The sequence below is a fragment of the Ovis aries genome, chromosome 8 (assembly GCF_016772045.2).
Source record: "Ovis aries strain OAR_USU_Benz2616 breed Rambouillet chromosome 8, ARS-UI_Ramb_v3.0, whole genome shotgun sequence".
In the NCBI taxonomy this organism is placed as follows: Eukaryota; Metazoa; Chordata; class Mammalia; order Artiodactyla; family Bovidae; genus Ovis; species Ovis aries.
In genome coordinates this window covers 48212275-48237906 of record NC_056061.1, presented here as the reverse complement: position 1 = coordinate 48237906, position 25632 = coordinate 48212275, and the positions used below count along the sequence as shown (strand labels likewise).

Sequence of the window (25632 nt, the reverse complement as noted above, 5' to 3'; positions counted from 1 at the left end):
CACTTTTGTTGTTAAAGTCTGGAAGGAGTCTCCACTGGATATCAAACCAAGTTCTTAAATTTAACACCCTTCAGGTGCATAGTGACTTCATCGGTCACCGGGCGCAGGTGAGGTCAGGGAGGAGAGGAGTGAGAATGCCCAGAGGGGATTGTAGAAAAAAGGCTTTTTGAGGAAGAGGCTAGGAAAAGGTTAATTTTAGAGGAAGGATGAAACTGAGTCCCCCTGCTGAATTTATGATTACCCTCTCTATCCAAAACTTTGTTCCCTTTCTTGTCCCGCCCTCGTTCCCTTCAGTACAGAAGAATGTCAAAGAGAAGTAAAAACTGAAGCTGGACAGGATCTTCTTGGGTATAATAGCCCCACTATGTGCCCAGTTTCTATTTTTGTAGAAAAAGACTTTATTCTCCGAGGGCTTCTTAGAGTTCTAAAGAGCAGACTCAAGAAGTTACCAATTAGGGAAATGAAAGAATTCAGAAACGAAGGAAAAGAAGTCAAGCAAGAAAAGTAATGATAGTTTAAACAATAGTTCATCAATAAAGCAGAGCCCTGGGACTTCCCTGGTGGTCCAGTGGTTAGGCCCCAGCGCTTTAATTGCTAGGACCTGGGTCCGACCCCTGGTCAGGAAACTGGGTGTCCTTGAGCTGTGCAGCACAGCCAAAATAAAGATAAATATCTTTATTTATACCTTTATTTATATATTTAAATATCTGTGTGGATCACAACAAACTGTGGAAAATTCTTAAAGAGATGGGAATACCAGACTACCTTACCTGCATACTGAGAAATCTATATGCAGGTCAAGAAGCAACACTTAGAACCAGACATGGAACAACAGACTGGTTCCAAATCAGGAAAGGAGTACATCAAGGCTGTATATTGTCACCCTGCTTATTTAACTTATATGCAGAATACATCATGCAAAATGCTGGGCTGGATGAAGCACAAGCTGGAATCAAGACTGCTGGGATAAATATCAATATTAATATGAGATATGCAGATGATACTACCCTTATGGCAGAAAGCGAAGAACTAAAGAGCCTCTTGAGAAAGTGAAAGAGGAGAGTGAAAAAGTTGGCTTAAAACTCAACATTCAGAAAACTAAGATCATGGCATCCGGTCCCATCACTTCATAGCAAATAGATGGAGAAACAGTGGAAACAGTGGCAGACTTTCTCTTTTTGGGCTCCAAAATCACTGCAGATGGTGTCTGCAACCATGAAATTAAAAGATGCTTGATGTTTTTGAATTGTGGTGTTGGAGAAGACTCTTGAGAGTCCCTTGGACTGCAAGGAGATCCAACCAGTCTATCCTAAAGGAAATCAGTCCTGACTATTCATTGGAAGGAGTGATGCTGAAGCTGAAACTACAATACTTTGGTCACCTGATGCGAAGAACTGACTCATTTGAAAAGACTCTGATGCTGTCAAAGATTGTGGGCAGGAAGAAAAGGGGATGACAGAGGATGAGATGGTTGTGTGGCATCACCGACTCAGTGGACTTGAGTTCGAGCAAGCTCCGAGGGTTGGTGATGGACAGGGAGACCTGGCATGCTGCAGTCCATGGATCAGAAAGAGTCGGACACAACTGAGCAATTGAACTGAACTGATCTTTTAAAAAAAGAGAGTTCTAGTTCCTCTTACAGGATATATATAATTATCTGACCCATATGTTTGAGTTGTTCTACAGAAACTAAGGCCTCCACCCAAGTGGAGAATGGTGACTACATGCAGACTTGTTGGAACCAGAAGGCTGACTTTAAGATTTCCAAAGCATTTTCATGTTACCTCACTAACTGCCAAACAGAAGAAAGTTCCACAAGCTGCAACCCTTACTCCAAATGGCTGCCTTTAAACACCCTTCCAAAGCAAGTGGGGAAGGCAGGTCTTTGGAGCACAAGCTGCCTTTCACAACTACCAGCATCAGAAAACTAGCTTCACTGTGAGTGGACTCAAGTTCAGTTTGGTAACAGGAGCGGGGTGTGGGTGTAAGCCAGGGTTTGTGCTCCAGAAGGTGAGGGCCAAGGACACTGCCAAGGAGTCAGAGGGGTCTCCTCTGAGGGAAGAAGGATGCTGGAGCCCCAGAAGGCCGACTTCCTGCCCAGCTTTGGCTCTCCAACCTGCTCACCATAACAGTGAAGCATAGACCACACCACCCTGTGGGGAAGTGGCCGGGGAGGTCCAAGAAGCGTTCAGGGGAAGAGGCCACAGCTCCAAAAAGAGGCAGACCCTTGCTTTGAGCTGGCTCCATGGGCCTCAGCTCGACCAGCTGAGTGACATTTGGGGGCCTTGGTGGCCAGAGCACTGTGGCTTGGAAATCCAGGACTTGAACCCCTCCTAGGAAGAAGGCCACAGAGTAAAGCATTCAAGAGGGTCTCCATTCTCAGTCTGGGTGCCCCACACAGAGGGCTCCTTAAATAGGGGTGGAACGAAAGTATACCAGATGAAGATCATGTGTCTGAACTACCCTGGAAAGTCCCTAGGAAGGCATCACATTGGAGACACTCCACCTGGAGATGTAACTAGGAAGTAACCTTGCGAAGTGACAGCAGCTGGGATATTATGATATATTAAGAAATATTTATTTGGTTTTCAGCCCCAGTTCCTGGCACAGAGCTCCTGAAACTCTTGTAGCTTCCTAAGTGATAGGGGTAAAAGGAGTGTTCTTTTGTTGTTCATAACAAACCACACCTGAGGTTCAGCTAGAGCGGTGACTCTCGGTTAGCTCTCAGTTTCAGGATGGGGGCTGGTTATTAAGGAAACAAACAGGTGATTAGATGGTTGGAACTTTCAGCCCAACCCCCCAACTTCTGGGGAAGGGAGGGCCTGGAGCTTGAGTTAACCAGCAGTGGGCAATAAGAACATCAGTCATGTCTACACACAACGGAACCTCCATAAAACCCCTAAACAGTCAGGTTCAGTGAGATTCCTGGTGAACACTTCAGGGAAGATGGTGCACCCCAACTGCACGGGACAGAGGCTCCTGAGCTCAGGACCCTTCCAGTTCTCTCCCTATGCCCTGCCTCATCCTCTGTCCCTCTGTATCTTTTATAACGATCTTTATAATAAACTGGAGACAGTAAATAATGTGTTCCTTGACTCTACAAGCGATTCTGGCAAATTAGCAGGGGGTTGTGGGAACTCCAGTTTCGGGGCCACGTCGGAGAGAAGTATAGATAACTGGGGACCCAGTTCTTCTGATTGATGACTGAAGTGGGTCTGATGATTGATGTCTGTGGGACGGAGCCCTTAACCTGTGGAGTCTGTGCTAACCCTTGTTGTTGTCATTGTTGTTTAGTCATTCAGTTGTATCCGACTCTTTTGCAACCCCATGGACTGCAGCCCACCAGGCTCCACCGTCCATGAAATTTCCCAAGCAAGAATACTGGATGGGTTGCCATGCCCTTCTCCAGGGGATCTTCCCAAGCCAGGAAGTGAACTTGCTTCTCCTGCAAGTCTCCTGCATGGCAGGGAGCTTCTTTACCTCTTGAGCCACCAGGGAAGCCCTAGGTAGTGTTAGAACCAAATTAAATTGTAGGACATGCAACTGGTATCCATAGACAATAGAAGAATTGTTTGGAGCAGAAAACCCACACATTAGACTGAGAAGTTCCGTGAGTAGGACAGATCATAGTAGCAGTAATAGTAGCAGTATGAGCACTTGTCCTGGGAGAGGCCCTAACGGATTGTTTGCTGTGTGTCCAGGAAGCTGGGCCGCACACTCCCCGGGGCAGGAGCCATGTCTCTATTGCATGTCAGCATCCAGCGCCTGGTGCATGGCCCACGCCACACTGTCCCCATGTCCCCATGCACACGCTCTCTGCTGCACCAGCCCTTGCTGAGTGCTTCCTGTAGGACACCTGGGTTTCAACCTCACAACAACCTGTTGAGGCAGTTACTGGAATTACCTCCATCCTATAGGCAAGAAGCTGAGGACTAGAGATGAAAGTCTGGGAATGGAAGTCCCAGTCAGTGGAGGCACAACCAGAAAGAAATTGTACCAGAACCCCCTCTTTAATGAATGCATCTCGCTGACTGGAGCATTCTCAATCAATAAAATCAGTTAATGTTTCTTGAGCACTTTTTATGTGTCATGCACTTTGCTGAAAACTCCACACATAATCTTCACTGAGGTTGCTCTAAGGATTCAAGAATTTGCCTTAGCCACACAGCTATTAAGAGGCAGAGCTGGGGTCTGGACTAAGCAAGGCAGGGTGGCCCCAGTATAATGGTTTTACAAGATGTCTGTAAATCCTTCAACACTCCTCCTAACAAAAGTCTGATTCCTCTCCCCTTTGAATCTGATTGGACCTCTGTGGTCAATTCAAAGACTAGAATGCACCAGAACTAACAACATTGTGAAACTTCCAGTTTCTGCTGGTTTCTCTTATGCTGTCAGGTGGCCAAATTAGGGGCCAGAGAGAGAGGGAATGATGAGAATGATGCCTTGATGCCCAAGGAGTTCCATCTGTCCCAGGCCTCTCTCTCTCTAAAGTCGCTCAGTTGTGCCTGACTCTTTGCGACCCCATGGACAGTAGCCTGCACCAAGCTCCTCCGTCCATGAGATTTTCAAGACAAGAGTACTGGAGTGGGTTGCCATTTCCTTCTCCAGGGAATCTTCCCAACCCAGGGATCGAACCCAGGTCTCTCACATTGTAGACAGACTCCTTACCGTCTGAGTCACCAGGGAAGTCCTGTCCCAGGCCTAGCTTTGACATCTTTTCACCCTGGGCACCAGACATGAGAAGGAAGACAGTTTTGAGATGACCCTGCATAGGAGCAAAACTTGCCAGCCCACAATGTCTCTTTGGCATATGCATTATTTTGAGCTGAAAACAATCGAAGCCGGAAAGACTCAGGAAGAGATTTTGACTTTCCACTTAACTGCCTTGGCTTTCCTGGTGGCTCAGATGGTAAAGAATCCACCTGTAATGGAGGAGACTCAGATTTGATCCCTGGGTCGGGAAGATCCCCTGGAGAAGGGACTGGTTACCCACTTCAGCATCCTTGCCTGGAGAATTCCATGGACAGAGGAGCCTGGCAGGTTACAGTCCGTGGGGTTGCAAAGAGCTGGACATGACTGAGTGACTAACACACACACATACACACAAACTGCCTTATATAATTTACACAGAGGGCCTGTTCCCAAAATAGAGTTTACTAAACTTGTTTGACTTTCTCTGGTGAATCAATCTCATGTCAACTTAATTCTTAGACCAGCCAGAAGAACCTAGAAGGGTAGAAGAGACTTTCCTCCTGGACAGTGCCACCCGCTGCCACCATCTGACTGTATTCCCTTAAGAACTGACCCGCTGAACACAACCTGATTTGTGAGCAGAATAGCCTATGACCTAAAGGTCACAGCCAGGGTAGCTGGTTACATAGGAGTGAATAGCCAGACACCTGAATTCTACAGCCCATGTTCTTAACCACAATGCTGTGAAAAAATTAATTAATCAATAAGTGAGTGAAAGAATGAGTCTGTGTGATGATTTCAAAGAAGAAAAAGGTCTTATTGAAACAGGAGGGAAGAGGGCAGGGCACAATCTTTAAAAGAATGACATAACTGTTGAAGACCCGACAAAAATTGGTTAGAACCAACTAGGTCCAACATGGCAGAAGATTTGACTTCTAGTGGGCCTTGAGCTGCACCATATACTCACTGTAATACATTAGCTAAATGACACTCCCACCAGCGCTATGATAGTTCCAAGGCTGACCATAAAAGGCCAAAAAGTGAGTGGTGGCCCAATTCCTGGAAATTTCCACACCCTCTCCAAAACAGTTGGAATAATCCTGTCCTCCCACTCATTAGCCTATGAAATTACCCTGCCCAAAAAATCTACTCACCCCATATTTTGGGGACTGTCACCTTCTGAGATGGCCTATGCTCTGTGAACTGTGTTCCTGCCATTACCACTGCCTCCTTTCGAGATGGATCATATTCTGCATGTGTCTCTAAACAAATCCACTTCTTACCCATCACTTTGTCTCTCACTGAATTCTTTCTGTAACAAGATATTGAGGACCTGAGATTCAGTTAGCCTTGAGAACAGGGGTGTGATTTCAATTTAAAGACAGTGGGTTCAGGTCCCAATCTGAGTTGGGCAGTTTCAATACAGTTCCAAATAGCCAAGAGATGTTTCATGTTAGAGGAAAGGCATCAACCTGGGGCTCTGGGCAGGGATGGGCCGTCGGATGAAGCAGGATGGCCTGGGGGCCACCGTGGAGTGATGCTCGTAGCAGACTCTGCAGGGATGTGAGGAACAGAGAGCCTTCTAAGACAGGAGAGGTGAGAGGTGAGGTAGTTCGTGAGGTAGCTCACTTCCACCAGGGGAGGTGAGCCGGGGAGGCAGTTGGCCAGACCCTGGAAGTTCTTGGGACTCAGAGGGGAGAGGCAGGGGCTATACTTCATCCTGTAGAAGGTGGCACTCCCTGAAGTTTCTGAGGGAGCAGCGCCAGGAACGGGATGTTTCCAGGAGGTGAATTTGGTGACAAGGGGTAGTGTGAGGGCCATGGTGTGGGTGTCAGCAGGGCGTCCAGCCTTCTTATCATTATCATCCACTAAAGAGAAAATTTAATTGATTTCAGTTTATGAATTCATTTACACTTAAATGCAAAAGAATAAGATTTTTTCAGGGAGGTGGAGCTTTGGAGGGCCACAACCATTGTAACGTCTAAGATTTTTCCACCCTGCAACAAGGGGCTGAGAAATGTGGTGTGAGGCGGTGGGGTGGGGAGGGAAGGGCAGATCTGAGAGACACTGTAATAATGCGTGACTCAATCTGATTGATCAGGAGGGGGAAAAAGGGTAGGAGGAGGGGAACAAAATCAGCAAGGGCCCCAGAGCCCACTGCCTGAATAGCCGGAGAAAGAGCTACAGAGCATTGGCAGGTTCACTAAATGAAGGCCAGAAGCATGAGATTTGCAATTATCTCAAGGAAGCGTGGGAACCAATGTCTGCTACATTCAGCCCTTTGTTGTTTGGGTATAGCACAGGAAAGAGTTCTCCTGTGCTCTAGAAATGATATGGAGGAAGCGGGTTGTACTACAGGCCCAGCCACTGCCCCGATCTGCCCCTGATCACAGGCTGGGCCCCCTGACCCCTTCTTTCCAGACTCACTCAATCTCAGCCTGCCCAGACATGATCCTCCAGATCAAGACTCCACCCTACTCCGTGTGGGCAGCTGACCACTAAGGGCAGCATCCACATGTACAAACCCACCCCCCAGGCAGGAGCATTATCAGAGATCCAGATGCCACATGCTTGAATACCTAAAGGTTACAAGTCAAGCTAAGAAACTGCTAAATGCTATATATCCTGTCCTACTGCTTTGACCAATACACCTTCATGTCAACGCAGAAGGCCAACCCCAACCTTGGACCCAGGCTTCTGGGAGCTCTGGCTGGCCCAAGATGGGGCAGGGAGAATGGCCCAGCTCTGAACAGCCCTATTTCCACCCACAGTAGCACCTGGCACGTGCCTATGGACACCCAGGTGCACCGCCTACACACACACACACACACACACACACACACACACACACACACACTCACGCTGCTTGCATTCCACTGCCATGTTCCTGTTATCCATGAGCACCCTTCACCTTGGTCCCCTCTTCTTTTCTCCACCCACTGGGCTCAGACCCCGTGCATCTTTCCTCATTGCGAGCATCGCCTCTTGAATGAAGGCATCTGATTCTCTGGACAGAACTGACCACTTAACTCCCCCTCCATCAGCAGAGATGCCCTCCATTGCTTCTGTAATACGTGACTGCACTGAGTCATTTCTGTTTCACCTGTAGACAGCCTCTTGGGATGTCACTTCTTGGGATGACATTCTGGCATGTCAGGAGTGCCAAGCGAAGTGACTGAACCCATGTCTTGTCCAACAAGGGTGGCTCCTTGGCCTTCCTCCTCCCAAACTTCTGGAGGCAGCCCTCCCCTGGTGCCCACAACCAGCCCTGTTGCGCCCACCCTACGGCTCCTCTGTCCTTCCAGCAGTTCTCTGTAATTTCACGTCTTGATGTGAAGAGTTCATTAACACTGGTCTCCCCGACCAGAACAATAACACTCCAAGGACTGTGGCTGTACTGCTTTCTGCTGGGCCCCCAAGTGCCACCGACCCTGCTTCATACAGATCAGCTCCAAAAAACACCATATTTGTCTTAAGAATGAAAATGAAAGTATTTTGGTTGGAGGACCTAACCTACTTTGTGGCTACTTGCCCACCATCCTGACAAACTCCTTGGGTTTATTCAAAAGAATTAACTCAGGGATGAAACCCACGTCTCTTTAGCCTCCTGCATTGGGAGGCAGACTCATTACCACTAGCGCCACCTGGGAAGGCCCCCACTTCAACCAGCACCATGTGGGACTTCTCTGCTGGTCCAGTGCTTAAGACCACACATCCACTGCAAGGCGTGTGTGTTTAATCCCTGATCAGAGAACTGAGTTCACACACGCCGCTTGGCAAAAAAAAATTTTTTAAAGAATCAGCATTGTGCTGGTGAACAGGTGAAATGATGCAGTTGCTGTGTGAGAATGTGTGATGTGTGAGAAGCTGCTGATGTGAAAAAAGTATGAGAGTCCCTCCAAAAATTAAACATAGAACTACCATGGGTTTCAGCAATTCCACTTCTGGGTATATTAACCCCCAAACTGAAAACAGGGTCTTGAACAGATGTTGTACACACATGTTCATGGAAGCTTTCTTCCCAGTACCCAAAAGGAAGGAGTAATCCAAATGTCCGATGACAGATACATGGGTAAACAATAAGTGATATATTCATACGATGGACTATTGTTTGGCCTTAAAAAGGAAAGGAATCCTGACACACATTACAACATGGATGAGGCTTGAAGACAACACTGAGTGAATCAGCCAGTCACAAAAAGACAAGCACTGTATAATTCTACTGACACGAGGTGCCTAGAGCAGTCAGATTCAGAGGCTGAAAGTAGAATGGTGGTCCTCAGGGACAGGGGGGAGCAGGGAGTAGACAGTTATTGTTTAATGGAGCTTCGGTTTGGGAAGATGAAAAGGCTCTAGACGTGGATGCTGGTGATAGCTGGACAACAACGTGAATGTGCTTTGGCCCCTGAACTCTATGCTTCAAATGGTTGAGATGGTAAGTTATATGTTCTGTGTGTTTTACACTCAATTTTTTAAAAATTAAAATGTAATTAAAAAAAAAAAAAGCATATCACTTTTTCTGCGGGTTCTCCTAACCAGGACACACTACCAAACCAGGCAGCTGGGAGCTTAGACAAGATATTTTTGTTTCAACTGATCCCTGGGATTATTAGGAAGCTGCTAGATTTTTAATCTTTTCTTTTTCCAGACTGAAAAGGTCATCCAAGGGGTATCTAGTCTTAGGCAAATTCCTCTCTATCAGGTATTTTTAAATATCAGTCCACAAGGAAGCCCCTATTCGAGACACAAGTTAGAAAGAGAAGGCAGGGATGGAAATACCTACTCCATAATTGTTGAAGGGTACCCTGTGGGTGTGGCCTGCTGAGTAAGTGGGGCTAAGTGCTAAGTGGGAGGTGTGTTAGGCTGGACCTGCATTAGGGCAATTTGGGCCCAGGCTTTGCTTTGGACTGGGGGCCTGGCACAGGGCTGCTCCCAAAGAAGGCAGGCTTACTATTACTTGCACAGAGTCACCTATGTGCTGTCTGTCAGCCTCCTTCCTTAGAGTAACACCCACCAGCAGCCACACTCCTGCCCAGGAGTGAGGGGCTGGGTGGAGTCCCTCCGGAGCACCGGCAGAGACAGCTTCTGGGCTCTAAACCATCCACAGAGGCTCCAGGGACCGTGGATTGTGACAATCATTGGAACCCTGGGCAGTGGGAAGCCCTCTCCTGTGGTGGCCCCACCCAGACTGCTTGGTCAGGACCCCTCCAGCTGCAAAGCTATTTCTGAGTTCATGTATGTGTGCCTCACCGTGAGTTCCCCTAGTCCTACTTCATCCAAGTACCATCTAGACATCCGGGATAGCCCTGCAGGGAAGAAAAGGAGGCCCAAGGACCAGGTGCCCTGGCGGAGAGGGTTGGGAGCAAGGAGGAGCAGCTCCCACCCTTTGCCTTGGTGACTGAGATGGTGACAGCTGGTGTGTAAGGGTCTTATCGCACCTGCGGGAGGTGACACCTCTTTCTTCAGCAGCTTTCCGTGAAACCAGGGCCTTTCCCAGCCTCAGAGGCTTACTTGGGCAGGGGCAGGGGTCTGTCCTGATCCTTCATACTCTGGGGGAGTCCAGCTGATGGGCCCAGCACTTGCAGGGACCAGAATACAGGAAGCCAAATTTGCTCCCCGAACGTGGCTTGAGGAAGGAGCGCCCTGACTGGGGCTGCAGCCTGTTGGATGATTCTCCTCAGAGCTGAGTTTTCTGAGAATGTGGCAGGATTTCACTTGCTGGTCCTGAGAGCTAGCTCCTGGCTTTCTCCCAGAGGAGGAGGGTGGTTTTATGAGGCTTTCACTTTTGCATCTGACATCACAGAAGAAACCCAAGTTTTCCCCCTAGTTGTTCTGTGCTCATCACTTAACCCTCTGGAGCCCAGGCTCTTCTGCAAACTGAAGGTCCTGACCAGGTGATGGCTCAGGCTCCTGCCAGCAATGACAGCTTTCATGAGAAAGTTACAAGGCGTGATTCGGAAAGTCACTCACACCCAGACACACGCAGCTGCCCCACAGAACTGTGTTCTGCCGAAAGGCTACACCGTGACTTTTGAGGACCCTGGACTCTTGCCTTCATGGACCCTTCCACCAGATAAAACATTTTTAAAAGTATTGGTATAAAGATGACTATATTAGTATTATATATTAACATTTTATTCTACCTACAATTTTATTTTTTCTTCTGATTTTAAAATAAAATCTTTGTAGAGGCCCCTAGGAGTATCGTTTGTGAGCTCTAAACCCTATACCTACTCTGCTTAATTGCCTAGCACTGGAGGACATGTAGGTCAAAGGAGGCAAGAAAGAGACCCACTCAGGAGGGTGGGTCAGCATCTGTGTGACGTGGGCCAGTCACCTCACCTCTCCATACCTCACGTTCCTCATCTGGGCATAACAATATCTACTTCATAATTATGGTCTACTTCATGGAGTTGTGAGGACTGAAGTAAGATGATGTCTGTAAGTGCCCTGATTAGAATGGTGCCTGGCACAGAAGTCACCAAGAATTGTTCGTTGGTGTTAATGCTATTGTTTGGCAACCTTGTCCCAGTCACCTGCTGACCCTCTGCATCTTAGCTCATCCTCCAGAACAGCGGTCCCCAGCCACCTTGGCACCAGATACTGGTTTCATGGAAGATAATTTTTCCAAGGACAGGGGAGCTTCCTGGATGATTCGAGCATATTACATTTATTGTGTACTTCATTTCTATTATTATGCCATCAGCTCCACCTCAGACCATCAGGCATTAGATCCTAGAGGTTGGGGACCCCTGCTCTAGAAGAAAAACAAAGAGGAGCTTTCTGCTTATAGGATATCATCTCGCTTGGACCTCCTGGAGCACATCCAGCTAATTTTAGAGCTGCTTACTCAGGAAAATGTTACTGAAGTTCATGAAATTCTCTGGTGGCATTACCCAGAGAAAGCCGTCGAGGGCAGCTGAATGCCTGGCTGAGCAGCTTTCTGTCCCAGCAGGAAGAGGCAGGGACTGTCATCCGTCGCCTGCTTTCTCCTCCTGCTTGGCAGGTGTCAGAGCTCAGGGAACTGAGTGAGAGGCTTTGAAAATGCAAAGGCCCCTGGGATAGATTAACATCCTAATCCCCTCACAGTCACACAAGAGGGAGGCCTGACAGCTGGCTTTTTCTAAGGGGCTGTGAACCTGTAGGTGCCGGGGGCTTTACATACATCATCTCGTTTAATCCTGACAGCCCCCACAGATGGAGGGATTACTCCCCCCACTTCACAAACCACAAGCAGAGAGTTGGTGGCTTGCTCACAAGTCACTCCTGCTCCTTCCTGCTGGTCCAGGAGGACGCTGGCACCTGAGAGAAGTTCAAGAGTGAGCTAAAGGGGAGTAGAGACAAGCCTGCCAGGGTCTCTCTGGCCAGGGTGCGTCAGCTGCCATGCTCTGGGCCTCAGTTTCCCCACCTGCACAAGGGGTGCCTGGGCCTGTGTCTCATGCATCCTGTGAGTCCCATCCTTCCCCCTGCCTTGTCAGTGCAGATGGCTCGCCCCTGTCCAGGCTCCTCTCTCCCTGTGGCATTTTTCTCCAGGTCCTGAGAAGGGCAGCCACCATCCATGCCACCCCTGCTGTACCCCCAAGAGCAGGGAAACTCTTTTGGGGTCAAGTCTGCAAGGGGCCTTTGCAAGGGGTTAAATTGTTTTTTGGGTTTTCTTTTTTTAACATCTTTTTTTTTTTTTTTTGCCACATTATGCAGCATATGGGATCTTAGCTTCCCAACCAGGGACTGAGCCCACTCCCTCTGCCCTGGGAGTGTGGAGTCTTAACCACTGGACCACCAGGGAAGTTCCTGCAAGGGGTTAAATGGTTGCTGCATGGGCAAGCAGGTGGCCCCCCTCAGAAACCCAAATTCCCAGCCAGGCAAGGGGCGGCAGAGAACAGAGTCATTTTCTGTGCAAAACTTCCCACCTGCTCGTATTCTTTTAAGAAAGGCAAGTTGGCAGCAGCAGGGCTAGGCCTTTAAGAATGTAAACAGCTTCATCGTCTCCAATGCCTCTTCTCAACACTCACTTCCTTCCATCGCTTTGCTCCAGGGGATAATTACTGAGTTGGGCTTTGCTGACCATGACTGGGAAACTCAAGGCCCCCCGGGGAGGAGGGCTGTGCCTGAGGGAACCTGATGGAACAGCAGCAGGAGGCTGTCCTGGGATCAGGCCCCAAAGGGCTGAAGGTAGGGGGCACACATCTTACCTCCAAAGGCAGGCCTCATGGTGAAATCATGGTCATCCACTCTGAGAAGCGGCTGAGGTTTTCCATGTCGGATTTTGGTCATATCGGGGTTCTTCTTATACAGGTGACTGCAAAGACAGGCAAGAAACGTTTTCCGTCCTCCCACCAAGGCATTGTGTAAAATGATTTGGGGAGATTACTTTCTGCAGGACCTACCTGTTAAGACACTTTTCCCCCATCTTACTCTTTATCCCCTGAGGGAGGTTGAGAGATAAACGATCCTTGCTCCCCTATCCCTGCTTGCCCCCAGCACCCCAGGCCCTCACCAACAGGCTGACCTGAGGACCTGGCCCTTCCAGAGGCTTCTAAAACAGATACCCCCAGACAGGACCCCATTCTACCTTGGCAAGCTCCTAATTGTCTCGCCAAAAGTCATGATTAGATGACCAATGCTTCGGTTGAACGGTTTATGGTGGGTTTTTTTTTTCTTTTGAAATATTTCTTTAGGAATTTCCCTGGTGGTCCAGTGGTTAAGAATCTGCCTACTAATGCAGGAACATATCCTGATCCGGGAAGATCCCACATGCTGCAGAGCAACTAAGCCCATGTGCCACAACTATGAAAGCCCACGTCCCAGAGGCAGTGCTCAACAACAAGAGAAGCCACCGCAACGAGGCTCAAGGGAGAGATCTACCTGCTTGCTGCAATTAGAGACAGCATGCTTGCAGCGGCCAAGACCCAGTGCAGCCAAGAATTAATTAAAGAAATTAATCAACTTACAAAAATTTCTTCAATGTTGTTATAATATTGGTTTTGTGATAAGTAAAATTCTGAGACAAATAAAGTTTTAACAGGCTAGTTTGATCCTAGCCAGACCTGATATTCCTCATGTCCGTCCAGTTGGCAGCTGTCTACAAAAGCGGAGAGAGCCTCAACCCTTGGGAGAACAGACCGTTCACAGCCAGCGGGCATGGAGGCCACAGCTGGGCACAGAACTGCTCGAACCATCCAGCCAGGTGGTGAGGGAGGGGGGTTGGAGCCCAGGATGGCAGACCCCGCTTCGCTGTCCTTCCTTTAACCCAGAGGACAAAGGAGTGATTCTCTCCTCACTCATACTCATTCTTTCCATATCTTTTTTCCCACCACAACTACACATAATCCTAAAGCAATCAAGTTCCAAATATTCCAAAGCAATATTCTACTTACAGGATGATCACTAAACAGGAAACATAATAAGAGAGGGAGAATAAAATGGAGAGGAAGGAAGGAATGCAAGCAAGCAGGTTATTTGAACATTTGGGTCTGATGGAATGTGAGTTTTAATTCTTTTTTTGGGGGGGCCATACTGTGATGCTTACAGGATCTTAAAGTTCCCCAATAGGGATGGAAAGTGGGCCCCAGCAGTGAAAACCCAGAATCCTCACCACTAGGCCACCAGGAAACTCCCTGAGATTTAATTCTTGATGGAAGGAAATAACCTTATAAGAAATCAGTGTTACTATAGTACTATCTGTAATGTGTTAGATATTGAAAGGTTTTAGAAATCAAGGGAGAGACTTTGTTTTTGAATGTCTATTATTCATTTATATACACCCCTATTTACTCTCTGTGTTCTTATCACACTTCATCTACTTTTTAGCGAAACAAGCATATTTCCTGTTTAAATTCTGTAAGAGGAGAGTGACATATTCCCTGTCTCAGGATCCTGTTCTTTGAGACATCTTCCTATGAAATCCTTAAATTTCATTCTCTCAGCTAGGCCCAGATGGTATTATTTGATGGGAGGTCAAGGAAATGGCAACCCACTCCAGTATTCTTGTCTAGAATATCCCATGGACAGAAGAGTCTGGCGGGCTGCAGTCGATGGGGTCGCCAAGAGTCAGACACAATTGAAGCGACTTAGCATGCAGCATGCCTAAAAGAATTTGCACAGAGGGTCTGTTCCTGGAATAGAGCTGTCACCAGAGATGTCTGCAAAGAATAGAGGGTAGGGGTGGTGGAGAAACTCTGCAGGGCCTGGAGATCAGCATCCACCATGTCCCACTGTCTGCACAGCCTGGCACACCATTGCTTTACCAAACATTTCTTTTTCCATCTTCATATGAATTACCTTCCTCCTGACTGAAGTCCTAAACCACTACCTCCAACATCCTCCTTTGTCTTTAGCTAAAGATGGTATTTAATGTGAGGGCTTGGCCATTTGGGAGAATTACTCATTTTTCCTGTGTCTCTCCCATGGATACAGATTATTGAACCTTTGTTTGATCTTCTCCTGTTAAGTTCTCTCATGTCAATTTTGTTCCTATACCAACCAGAAGAACCTAGCAGGGTAGAGGAAAATGTCTTTGTTTGGACAATATGGACAGCCATCCTGCTCTCTCGTTGCATGATTCTTTGATTCCTGGACTAAAATTTATTTTCTCAGCACATTCCTATGGAGCATTTACTCTGTCCAAAGACTCCTCACTCAAGTCATGGGAGGACAGACGCTCATTCCCCTCACAGAGCTGATAAATAGACGGTAAACAAATGGAGAGAGAAAGAATGTGACTTCAGAAAGTAAGTGCCATAAAGATATAATAAGGCAGAGTAAGGAAGAAAAGAGAGATGGGTTGGGGTAGAGGGTGGTCAAGGAAGCCTTGTGAGCCCTGGAGAGGTGAGCTGTGAGAGGGGCTGAAGAAGTGAATCCTGAGAGAGGGACCAGCAAGCGCAAATGTCCTGAGGTGAGTCTCATGTGTGGAACAGTAAGACGACCAGTGGGTCTGAGGAGGAGGAAGGCAGTAAGAAAGGAGGTGGGAGACAAGGCCAGGGGCTAGGTCTGAGGCCCTCAGACGTACGACACTGAGAGGGGAAGCCCACGGGAATTCTGAGCAGGGGAGTCACAAGGTCTGGATTAATACCTGAGAAGATCACTCAGGTAGAAGAGATGGTGGAAGGGCAGAGAAGCAGCAGGAAACCATCAGAAGGCTTTTGCTGAGAGAACATGCTACCTGGGTTAGGGCAGGGAGCGGTGAGGGTGCAGAGAACTGATCAGATTTCAGGGAGGCAGAAAGACCTTGCTGATGGCTTGGGGATGGGGATGGGGGAAACAGAGAGGCAAGGATTGCCCAGGTATATGACGAGCACCTGGGTGAATGGTGGAAACATTCGCGAAGATGATAAAAATTGGGGGAGTGGCATGTTTGTGGAGATGACGGTGCATCAAATTCTTAGGAGCCATCTTGATTTCCAAACGCCTGAGAGACACCAGGTAGAAAGTGCAAATAGGGTGGCGGCAACTCAGAAAGCAGGAGCAGTAGCAGTGTTTTCATTTCCTTTGGCCTTGTAGGTTCTGGAGGTCCCTGGGGGCTCAGCAGAAGTGCCTGACCCTCCTTCTCCCTGAGCCCTTAGAACTCTGCCCTCAAACACCCTGGCCCAACTTCTTCCCCTTCTCCCCTTCTCACTGCTAATTCTCATCAGCATTCAAACTGAATTCTAGTCTCTCTCACCTTGAACCAAAACAAAGAAGAAGATCTGTCCAGACCCTAGAACCTCCTCACGCAAAATTCACTGGAAAGTGAAGGTGGCACTGTGGTGGTAGTTATACTCTCACTTGAACGTTTCTTTGTTTAAAAAACCACCTCTCCCTCCTCCCAATAAGTAAATCACTTTCCCAAAGAGCTGCAGCCACATCCTCAGTCCCAAGTGCTTCTTCCCCACTCGGGCCTGAGCCAAGGCCCTGCAGGTGCCCTTGCCGAAGGTCAGGGAGGGCCAGCCTCTGCTGGAAACCTCGTCTTCCAGGACAGAGCGCTTGGTCCTCCTCCCACCTCCACTGCAGTTTTTCTCCCTCCTCAGCCCCTTCTTTTCATGCCGGTTTCCTCAGGGCCCTGTCTCAGCCACCTTCTCTCCCTTTCAACACTCTCTCTGGCAATGGCTTTAACTGGCATTCACTTACTGATGATTCTGAGACCTATGTCCCTTGCCCTGGACCTTTGTATCCTACTAACTGGTTATTCCCAGCTGGGTATCCTATAGGCTTTTCAACTCAACATGTCCACAGTTTGAGAACTTCTAAGCGCAAGGTAACCCAGCTGAAGGATGGGTGGACCATTGTATGAAACTGGAGAAAGGGTAGAGGGGGTGAGGATGAAATGGACAGACTGAGGTTGCAGAGCTCAGCCAGGGAGAGCCTTGAAGATGCTGTGAAGAATTTTATCTCTAACCAAAGGCTGAGGGAAAACATGGAAGGGTGCTGGAGGAAGAAGTCTTGATCAGATTTGCTTTTGGACAAGGCAGCTGCAGCTGCAAGCTCTGAGGAGAGGCCAGTGGTCTCTTCCTGCCCTTTAGCTGGAAGGTGGGACTTCAGTCAGTTCCCTAGAAGCTTGTGTGGTCACAGATCATTTCAAGGACCTGCCGCCCTCTTGGGTCTCTTCCCCAAGAAGCTAAGCGGGACCAGGCATGGTTCCCTACGTGGCAGCCCCTGGGGAGCTGTTCAGAAGCCTCAGCAAAAACATCCCAGGATGGTGGGAGGCAGAGCTCAGCCTGAGGGCTTAGCCCATCACGGACATTAAATTGTGAGGGCAGCGGGCTTGGTGCTCTCCCTGCCTTGCAGGGAGCAAATCCCTCCGGGTCAGCACAGTTTCTCTGTTTGGAGGGGAGGATTAGGGCAGTGGAAGTCCTCACATGCCAACATGCTGGGGAGAGGGAGATTGACATCCCAGTGCCATTCAGAGGACCTGGAATTTTTCTTAAAGGTCCAGTCATTTGATAACTCGGGCCGCTGATACCCTGAGGCTTGGGCTGCTTGTGTGAGCAGGATGCCCTGCATCCATCCTTCACAATGGGTGCCCACCCGATTTCGAATGCCCAAGCCCTCCCACCTCAGACTCCAGGGGCAGTATGTTGGGCCCCAGCTGCGAAGCTGGGACTCTTCACAGAACCTCAAATCCAGTGAAAGGGGGAGAGCAGAAAAATGTGTTCACTGCACCTTGAGAAGCAGGGCGAGTGCCATCGTTTTGAGGGTTATTTGCTGCAATACTAACAGCAATCATAACGACCACACCCCCTTGAGTCACCCCTCCTTTCACAGGCCCCAAGCTGCGGTCACCCCATCATTCTATTTGGAGAAATGAGGTTCAGAAAGATCAGGAAACATGGCCACACAGCCAGCAAGCAGCAGAAGCAGGTCCCCAACCTGGTTTTCCCTGACTTCCCAACCCCACAGACCTCTGGGGAGAGGGAGGGTCACTGGGGAGAGAGAGAGAAGGGTTCCTGGGTCCAGCCTTGGAGCCATGATGCAGAGAGAAGGGTGGTCAAGTGCAGGCAGAAGCAAGGGGGCAGCAAGTGGGGAGGAAAGATGAAAGGGGCCCCGCGCTTTGGGACCAGGAGAGGCCAGACAGTGTGATCAGGACGGAGCCCAAACTCCCAGGTCTTGTTGCATTTTCAGATCTCAAGAGAGAAGGGCCTCTCTTGGCAGGGAAGCAGTCATGTGGTCGGGGGGCCACCTGAGGCAGCAGGATGGGAAGAAGTTGGAATAAAGCTGGGAGGCTAAGAGGCCAGAAGAACAGAACAAGACAGAGAGCCAAGAGCAAACAGGCTCACTTGGCAGTGAGTCAGTAAAAAGGGACACAAAAGGTCAGAAAACTGGAAGAGGTTTTGAAAAAGCTGCAGCTGGACAGAATAATTGTTTTGTGAGGGTATGTTGGCTGGAGTGACACAGGGAAGGCTGACAGGTTAGAAGAGGTCCCTGTGCGGCTGTATATGTGAGTGTGACCATATGTGTTACATGTGAATGTATGACTGTATGTGAGACTAAGTGTGCGGTATGTGGTGTGGGGTATATCTGTGTGTGTCTGTGTGAACAGGACATCTAAGAGGAGCTATTCCACAGAGATGAAATGCTCTAAGACTATAAGGAGAAAGGGTCAGGTCATTTCATTCCTATTTATCAGTATAGCTTAACTCTTGTGTCAATAATGAAAGTACTTTTTCGTCAAATATTTGGCTAAAATTTTTCACACACAGACGTAGCTCTGTGATTGTCTGAGTGTGCACACACCCTGGTGGATTGCAGAAAGGCCTGGAACCATGTTTCCTGATACGACTTTTCTCTATTGTTTCTTCTGGTTTCTGCTCAATAATTATTTTATATTCTTTGAATGATGTATGTTCATCTTTTCATCCACATGACCACCTTATGGGATAGATTTCAAGTTCTCATTCCTAAGGGTCAGATTTAATTCATCAATAAACAGTATGAAGTTTCCTCAAAAAATTAAAACTAGAACTACCATATGATCCAGCAGTTCCACTCTGGGTGGAAGAAACCAAAAACACTAGTTTGAAAAGATACATGCACCCCAATGTTCATAGCAGCATTGTTTACAATGGCCAAGATGTGGAAGCAACCTCAGTGTCCATAACAAATGAGTTAAGAAGACGTGGTATATATTACAATGGAACAGTACTCAGTCATAAAAAGAAGAATGAAATTTTGCCATTTGCAACAACATGAATGGCAAAGACTTTATTATGCTATTGAAACATTAATCAAAAATACTGTATGATATCACTTATATGCAAAATCTAAAAAATAAAACAAACTAGTGAATGCAAACTACTGTGTATAAAGTAAATAAGCTACAAGGATATATTGTACAGCACAGAGAATATAGCCAATATTTTATAATATCTATAAATGGAGTATAAGCTATAAAATTTTTGAATCACTATGCTCTATACCTGAAACTAATATAATACTGAAAATCAACTATACTACAGTTTAAAAAATTTTTTTTAAATAAATTCAGTCTGTCTGCAAGCTCAAGCAGGTGTCTGGGAATGAGACTGTGGGTCTTCTGAGGAGGGACAGAGATGCTGTAATTGCCCAGGTTGCAGAGTGGAATCCCTGAGGGTCCCAGAGGGGCTCATGCTGAACCCAGCACCACTGGAGAGAATAGACAGGTTCAGATGAAACTTTCCTTCCAACCTGAGTAAGTCAGGGTCCTAGGATCTGGTCCCAACAAGCCACTAACAACTGCATGAGTTACTCAGGCTGACGTCTTGGCCTCTGTAAAATGAGGCAGTGTTTCCCCATGTGTTCTCTGTGAAATATGAAACCCACAAGATAGTCCAAAAAAAAGTGTTTTTTTTTTTATAACCTCTGTGTAATTTATCCCCCTCTTCAAATATACAATGTCTATTTACATAGTAAAAGTACCTGTTTAAAATGGTCTAAACCAGGATTTCCCAAGCTTCTTTGACCCTGGAGCCTCTTTTTCATACAACACCTATTCACATTTACAGAATTAGAACTCAGGGGAACTGCTGGATCCAGTGACCTCTGAGGTTCCTGCCAGTTCAACAGCCTAGGATCCTGAGATTATGTGTAACCAGGATGAGCCCTCGAGAGTGCTGCTTCTTTGCCATCATCCTGGTCAGTTTGTATCTGGCTGCTTCTGACTGAGTGGTATTAGACTCCACAGAGTCTTCACGTCTCCCAGAGCAGTGGTCTCTAATGTAGGGGCACACGTGGAGGGCTCAAGATAGTCCACTGGGTTGCAGGAAGTAGAGACCGTAACTCTTATTTACAATTAATTTTATCTAAAAACAAAGCTATCAAGCTTTAATACACATATTTATAATAGTACATGTATGCATATGTGCATATATATATATATATATATATATATATATACACACGCGCACTGGAGGTACAGTTTCAAAAAATTGTCACTGATAGTGGTACATGATTAGAAAGGGAAACTAGGGAGTGCCCTAGTAGTCCAGTGTTTAGGACTCTGTGATCTCACTGCCAAGGGCCCAGGTTCAACCCTTGGTTGGGAAACTAAGATCCTGAAAGCTGATGTGACGAAAAAAATTCTTTTAAAAAGGAGACCACTGGCTTAGAAAATGTATCTCAAGATATTAGCTTATATTCATAATCACTAGTTCACGCAGTGCCTAGTAGGATGGAAACAGGTGTGTAACATCTCAAACGTGGTGTGGATATCTTGGCTGCTTGATCTTTCCTTTGTGCTGAACAGACCTAGAGTATTGTGCTTGGTATATCAGTTCAAAACACACAGTAAGGAACTTGATTTGTGATAATGAGTGCACATTCTGGGCCTAACCAGTTTTTCTTGGAAATGTTTCCCTTACATCACAAAATTGCCTTCTCTGTTGTCCACACAAGTATTTCTGTTAAGCTAGCAAATTTCAAACCCCTTTTCTAAGATTCAAAACAGTGAAATGATACTCGAAACCATTATAAAATTGTTACCAATCAAATAATTTAAAGAAAATAACTGCCAGTTACATGTTTTCTTCATAATTCAAACTAAATTCCTATACACCGTTCCCCTCAAAAAAAATTGTTGAGGTAATTGCTTAGCAAGCCATTTATGGTCCCTATAGGATGTAATCCCGAGAATCAAAGCAGCACAATCTGAGAAGTACAAAGATGCTTTACCCACGAAGTCTTCAGCTACCTGCCTTAAATCAGAATGCTTTGGAGGAACACAAACATCCGAATGAAAGGCCCAGCCTGGTCACTCACTACTGGTGACACGATAGTGTATTTGTGCCCAGTGAGAGGCTGTGCTCATCTCCCTCCGACTGGAAAAGAGATTCCAGTAGGACGGACGATCTAACCCCCAGCCCTCCTGGAAGCTGTCCCACAGAGTGCAGCTGCCACCTCCAGCCACCTTCCCCCCATCCTGCCCACGGCTTTACCTTGGCTTGGTTTCCAGCGGCCCTGTCCCTCTCCTCCTCTTGGGCTTTCTGCTCTCCACAAGAACCATCAAGCAAAACAAGAACAAAATGAGTCTTGGAAAATAAGGCATCCTGTGAATGTCTGTGATGCTGCAAGCTGCCTTCCAGGGACCTGCAGCAGGGCAGATACCCCCAGGCTTAACCATTGAGTCGGTCTGCTGCCTTGAGCCGGCGCTGTGAGGAGGGCATGGCTGGCCTGGCTGAGCTTCCCAATCTAATATTGATACTGAGGCTTATGCCAACCCACTTCCCACCCCTTTGGGCTGTCGTGACACCAACAGCAAGGCTTTGCCCTCCCTGCTACTTAGTGATTGGCTATTAGTAAGTTGGTTCTCCTGTGAAACTCAGCTTCCGCTGTGTCCTAGTAGAGCTTTGGTTAAAACTGTTACATAAAAAAAAAAAAAAAAAAATTAAATCTCTTGAACATGCCAGCTTTTTGCTGAGATCATTAATCCATCTCGCTGGTGACATAAAACCAGTCTGTCACATGCACCAGGGAGCAGGTTGGATTCTGAGTGGGTTTGCAGGAAGGACTTGTGGACGCAGAGATGAGCGCCTGACTGTGCCCAGGAAATGCTGAGCAAACACGAGATTGACCTGTTTCCATAGGCTTGCTTTATTCCTTGAGCTAAGAGCCTGGGCTTTGCCTGTGGACAAGGGTGCTTGTTTTTTTTCCCCAAATACATATCGTTTTTTTTTCTTCAATCTTATCAAAGCATAAAATGCGTTTTGATTTTTAAAGAAAGCATAAACCAAAGGAGAATTGGTGATTATGTAAGTTCATCTTCCTAGCAGGAACACTAAACTAATGCTGATCTTTCATCCTAAAAGGTATAATGTCACCATCAGTGAGGCTTGATCCCTATCCTGGAATACGGAATTACGAACATTAGAAGTGCAAAGATACACATGGTTGTTTCATCTACTCAACCAAAGAAAATGTTTAAAAACTACTTACTGGGGACTTCCCAGGTGATTAAGACTCCAAGCTTTCTATTGCAGCGGAGCAAGTTGGATCCCTGGTCAGGGAACTAAGATTCCACATGGAGCAAAAAAAGAAAACAACCAAAAACTACTTATTTCTTGCTTGCTGCATCCTGGGAATGTAGACAACAAGTGTGCAGAGACATCCTTATAGGTGGGGATGGAGGTCAGAAGGGACAATAGCTAAAAGTGAAACAGCAATAGGGTTTTCTTAGGAAAGAATCAAAAGCAGTTCTTTTGATCTCTTTAAGCAAAGTGGTATGACATGATCCACTTTATTTTTTCAGGAACTTCTAACTGGTATCAGTTAGGTCAGAGAAATTGTCATAATAAGAGGACGAGGTCCTGCCCTAAGGGAGGGGAACAGGGAAGACAAAAGAATGAGATAGTCAAGTCATCACCAAAGGGCAATGGTGACTGTTCAGAGTAGGAGGTGAAAGAATTCAATGAAAGCCAGGACTCTAGAGTAGAGGCAGGTCTGGTGGGTCATAAGGCTTCCCAGGTGGCACTAGAATCCCAGGTGGTAAAGAATCTGCCTACCAATGCAGGAGATGCAAGAGGCACAGGTTCGATCCCTGGGTCAGGAAGATGCCCTGGAGGAGGGCATGGCAACCCACAACCAGTATTCTTCCCTGGAGAATCCCAGGGACAGAGGAGCCTGGCAGGCTATAGTCAATGAGGTCGCAAAGAGTCGGAAACATCTGAGCACTGGTGAGTTCAGTTAAGTTCAGTTGAGTCACCCAGTCGTGTCCGACTCTTTGTGACCCCATGGACTGCAGCATGCCAGGCTTCCCTGTCCACCACCAACTCCCAGAGCTCACTCAAACTCATGTCCATCGAGTCAGTGATGCCATCCAACCATCTCATCCTCTGTAGTCCCCTTCTCCTCCTGCCCTCGATCTTTCCTACCATCAGGGTCTTTTCTAGTGAGTCAGTTCTTCGCATCAGGTGGCCAAAGTATTGGAGTTTCAGCTTCCGCATCAGTCCTTCCAATGAATATTCAAGACTGATTTCCTTTAGGATAGACTGGTTGGATCTCCTTGTAATCCAAGGGACTCTCAAGAGTCTTCTCCAACACCACAGTTCAAAAACATCAATTCTTTGGTGCTCAGCCTTCTTCACAGTCCAACTCTCACATCCATACATGAGTACTGGAAAAATCATAGCTTTGACATTATCTGATGTTCTTGAGAGGTGGACAAGTTTGGAGGGGGGAAATAAATCTTACCTTGTGGAGTATGAGATGTCATGGGACCTCTGGATGCCCAGTAGGCAGCTGGAGTAGGAGCCTGGTGCTCAGGAAGAGGGTCTGGATTGGAGAAATAGGTGTGGCACCATCAGTGTCGTGGCGATAGTTTAACCACAGGAAAGGGGAGATCTTGTCAGGGAACAGAAGAGGTCAGAGCTCCAGCACAGAATCCTGGAGAGTCTACACTCTCACACGCTGGGTGGGCAGCCAGAACACAGGTGCAGAAGAACCAGCAGAGAGGTTGGCTACGGAAACCAAAGGAGTTTCAGGAGTGGGCCAGGTACCAGTCAGTGCTGGGAAGGAGTAAGAGCACGAAGCAGGCTCCTGGATCTGGCAGCGGGAGCACTGTAGTTTCAGCTGTGAGATGTGGCAGGAAGCGAAATTGCAACGAATTAACTAGAAATGTGGGTTTGGGAGTACTTTAGCATGGGACTGGAGCTTCAGCTTCAGCACCAGTCCTTCCAATGAATATTTAGGGTTGATTTCCTTTAGATTAACTGGTTGGATCTCCTTGCAGTTGGAGGGACTCTCAAGAGTCTTCTCCAACACCCCAGTTCTAAAGCATCAATTCTTTGGCACTCAGCCTTCTTTATGGTCCAACTCTCAAATCCATACATGGCCATACTGGGAAAACCGTAGCTTTGACTATATGGACCTTTGTCAGCAAAGTGATCAATCTGTTTAAAAGTCCCATTCCTGCTAAAGATTTAGTGAGGAAGAGATGTGACCTACGAAAAGTTCTTTGCCATAAATTTTGTTCCAAAGGTCTCTTTTCATTTCTGTCATTTGGAACAGGCCAATTAGGGGCTGACTGGCTGGGAGCCTAGAATCGTGCATGGATGTTATTGGTCTTGAAGTATCTGTTTTGTTGCATTTCAGATGCAACTTACTTACCAATTTTTTTCTTTAAATTTTACTCTTAGTAGTTCAATTTCTGTGATTACAGTAATAAAAATCAGTTGGAGATGTGTAACATTTTTTATAACTTTTTTTGAAATATCATTCACATACCATAAATTTACCCCAAATGGGGTTTTTAGTTTTGTGCAACTGTCACCACCATCTAATTTTAGAACAGTTTCATCTCCTCATCCAAAAGAAACTTCATACACAGTAGCAGTCTCTCTTCATTCTCCATTCGCTCCGGCCCCTGGCAATCACCAATCTACTTTTTGTATCCGTGGATCTGCCTGTTTGGGGTATTTCATATAAATGGAATCATGCAATATGTAGTCTTTTGCGTCTGGCTTCACTCAGTATGTTTTCATCATTCACCCATAGTGAAGCAGCTATCGATAGTATAACTTCACTCCCTTTTATTGCCAAATAACATTCCATTGTATAGCTACAACATGTCTTGTTTATTCATGCGTCAGTTGATGGACATTTGAGTTTTCAGTTTGGGGCTATTAACAATAATACTATGAGGACTTCCCTGTCAGTTGAGTGGTTAAGACTTCACCTTTCAATGCAGGGGACGAGCGGTTGATCCCTCTTCAAGGAGTTAGGATCCCACATGCCTTGTCACCAAAAAACCAAAACATAAAGCAGGAGCAATATTGTAACAAATTTCACAAAGACTTTAAAAATGGCCTACAAAAACAATTCAAAAAACATTTTTTGAACATTCAAAAGCTATGAACATTCATGTACAAGTTGTGTGTATGCATTTTGTCTTGGACATATACCTGGGTGTATTGCTGGGTCATATAACTCCATGTTTAAATTTTGAGGAACTGGTAAGTGGTTTTTCAAAGTGGCTGCACCATTTTACATTCCCACCAG

General features: G+C 46.8%; 1 protein-coding gene across 2 annotated transcripts in view; it reads right to left on the bottom strand.

Moving 5' to 3' along the window:
- The window catches only part of LOC101110852 (gamma-aminobutyric acid type A receptor subunit rho2), a 41825-nt gene extending 19951 nt beyond the window's left edge, over window positions 1-21874 (bottom strand). For both annotated transcript variants that reach the window (XM_060419568.1, XM_027972715.3), the window contains exons 1-2: window positions 21576-21874; window positions 12885-12991 (exon numbers count right to left, since the gene is read on the bottom strand). In XM_060419568.1, coding sequence (XP_060275551.1) covers window positions 12885-12991; window positions 21576-21760 — 292 coding nt within the window. In that variant the 5' untranslated portion in view covers window positions 21761-21874. The remainder of the gene's footprint in view (window positions 1-12884; window positions 12992-21575) is intronic.
- Between the last annotated feature and the right edge of the window lie 3758 nt (window positions 21875-25632).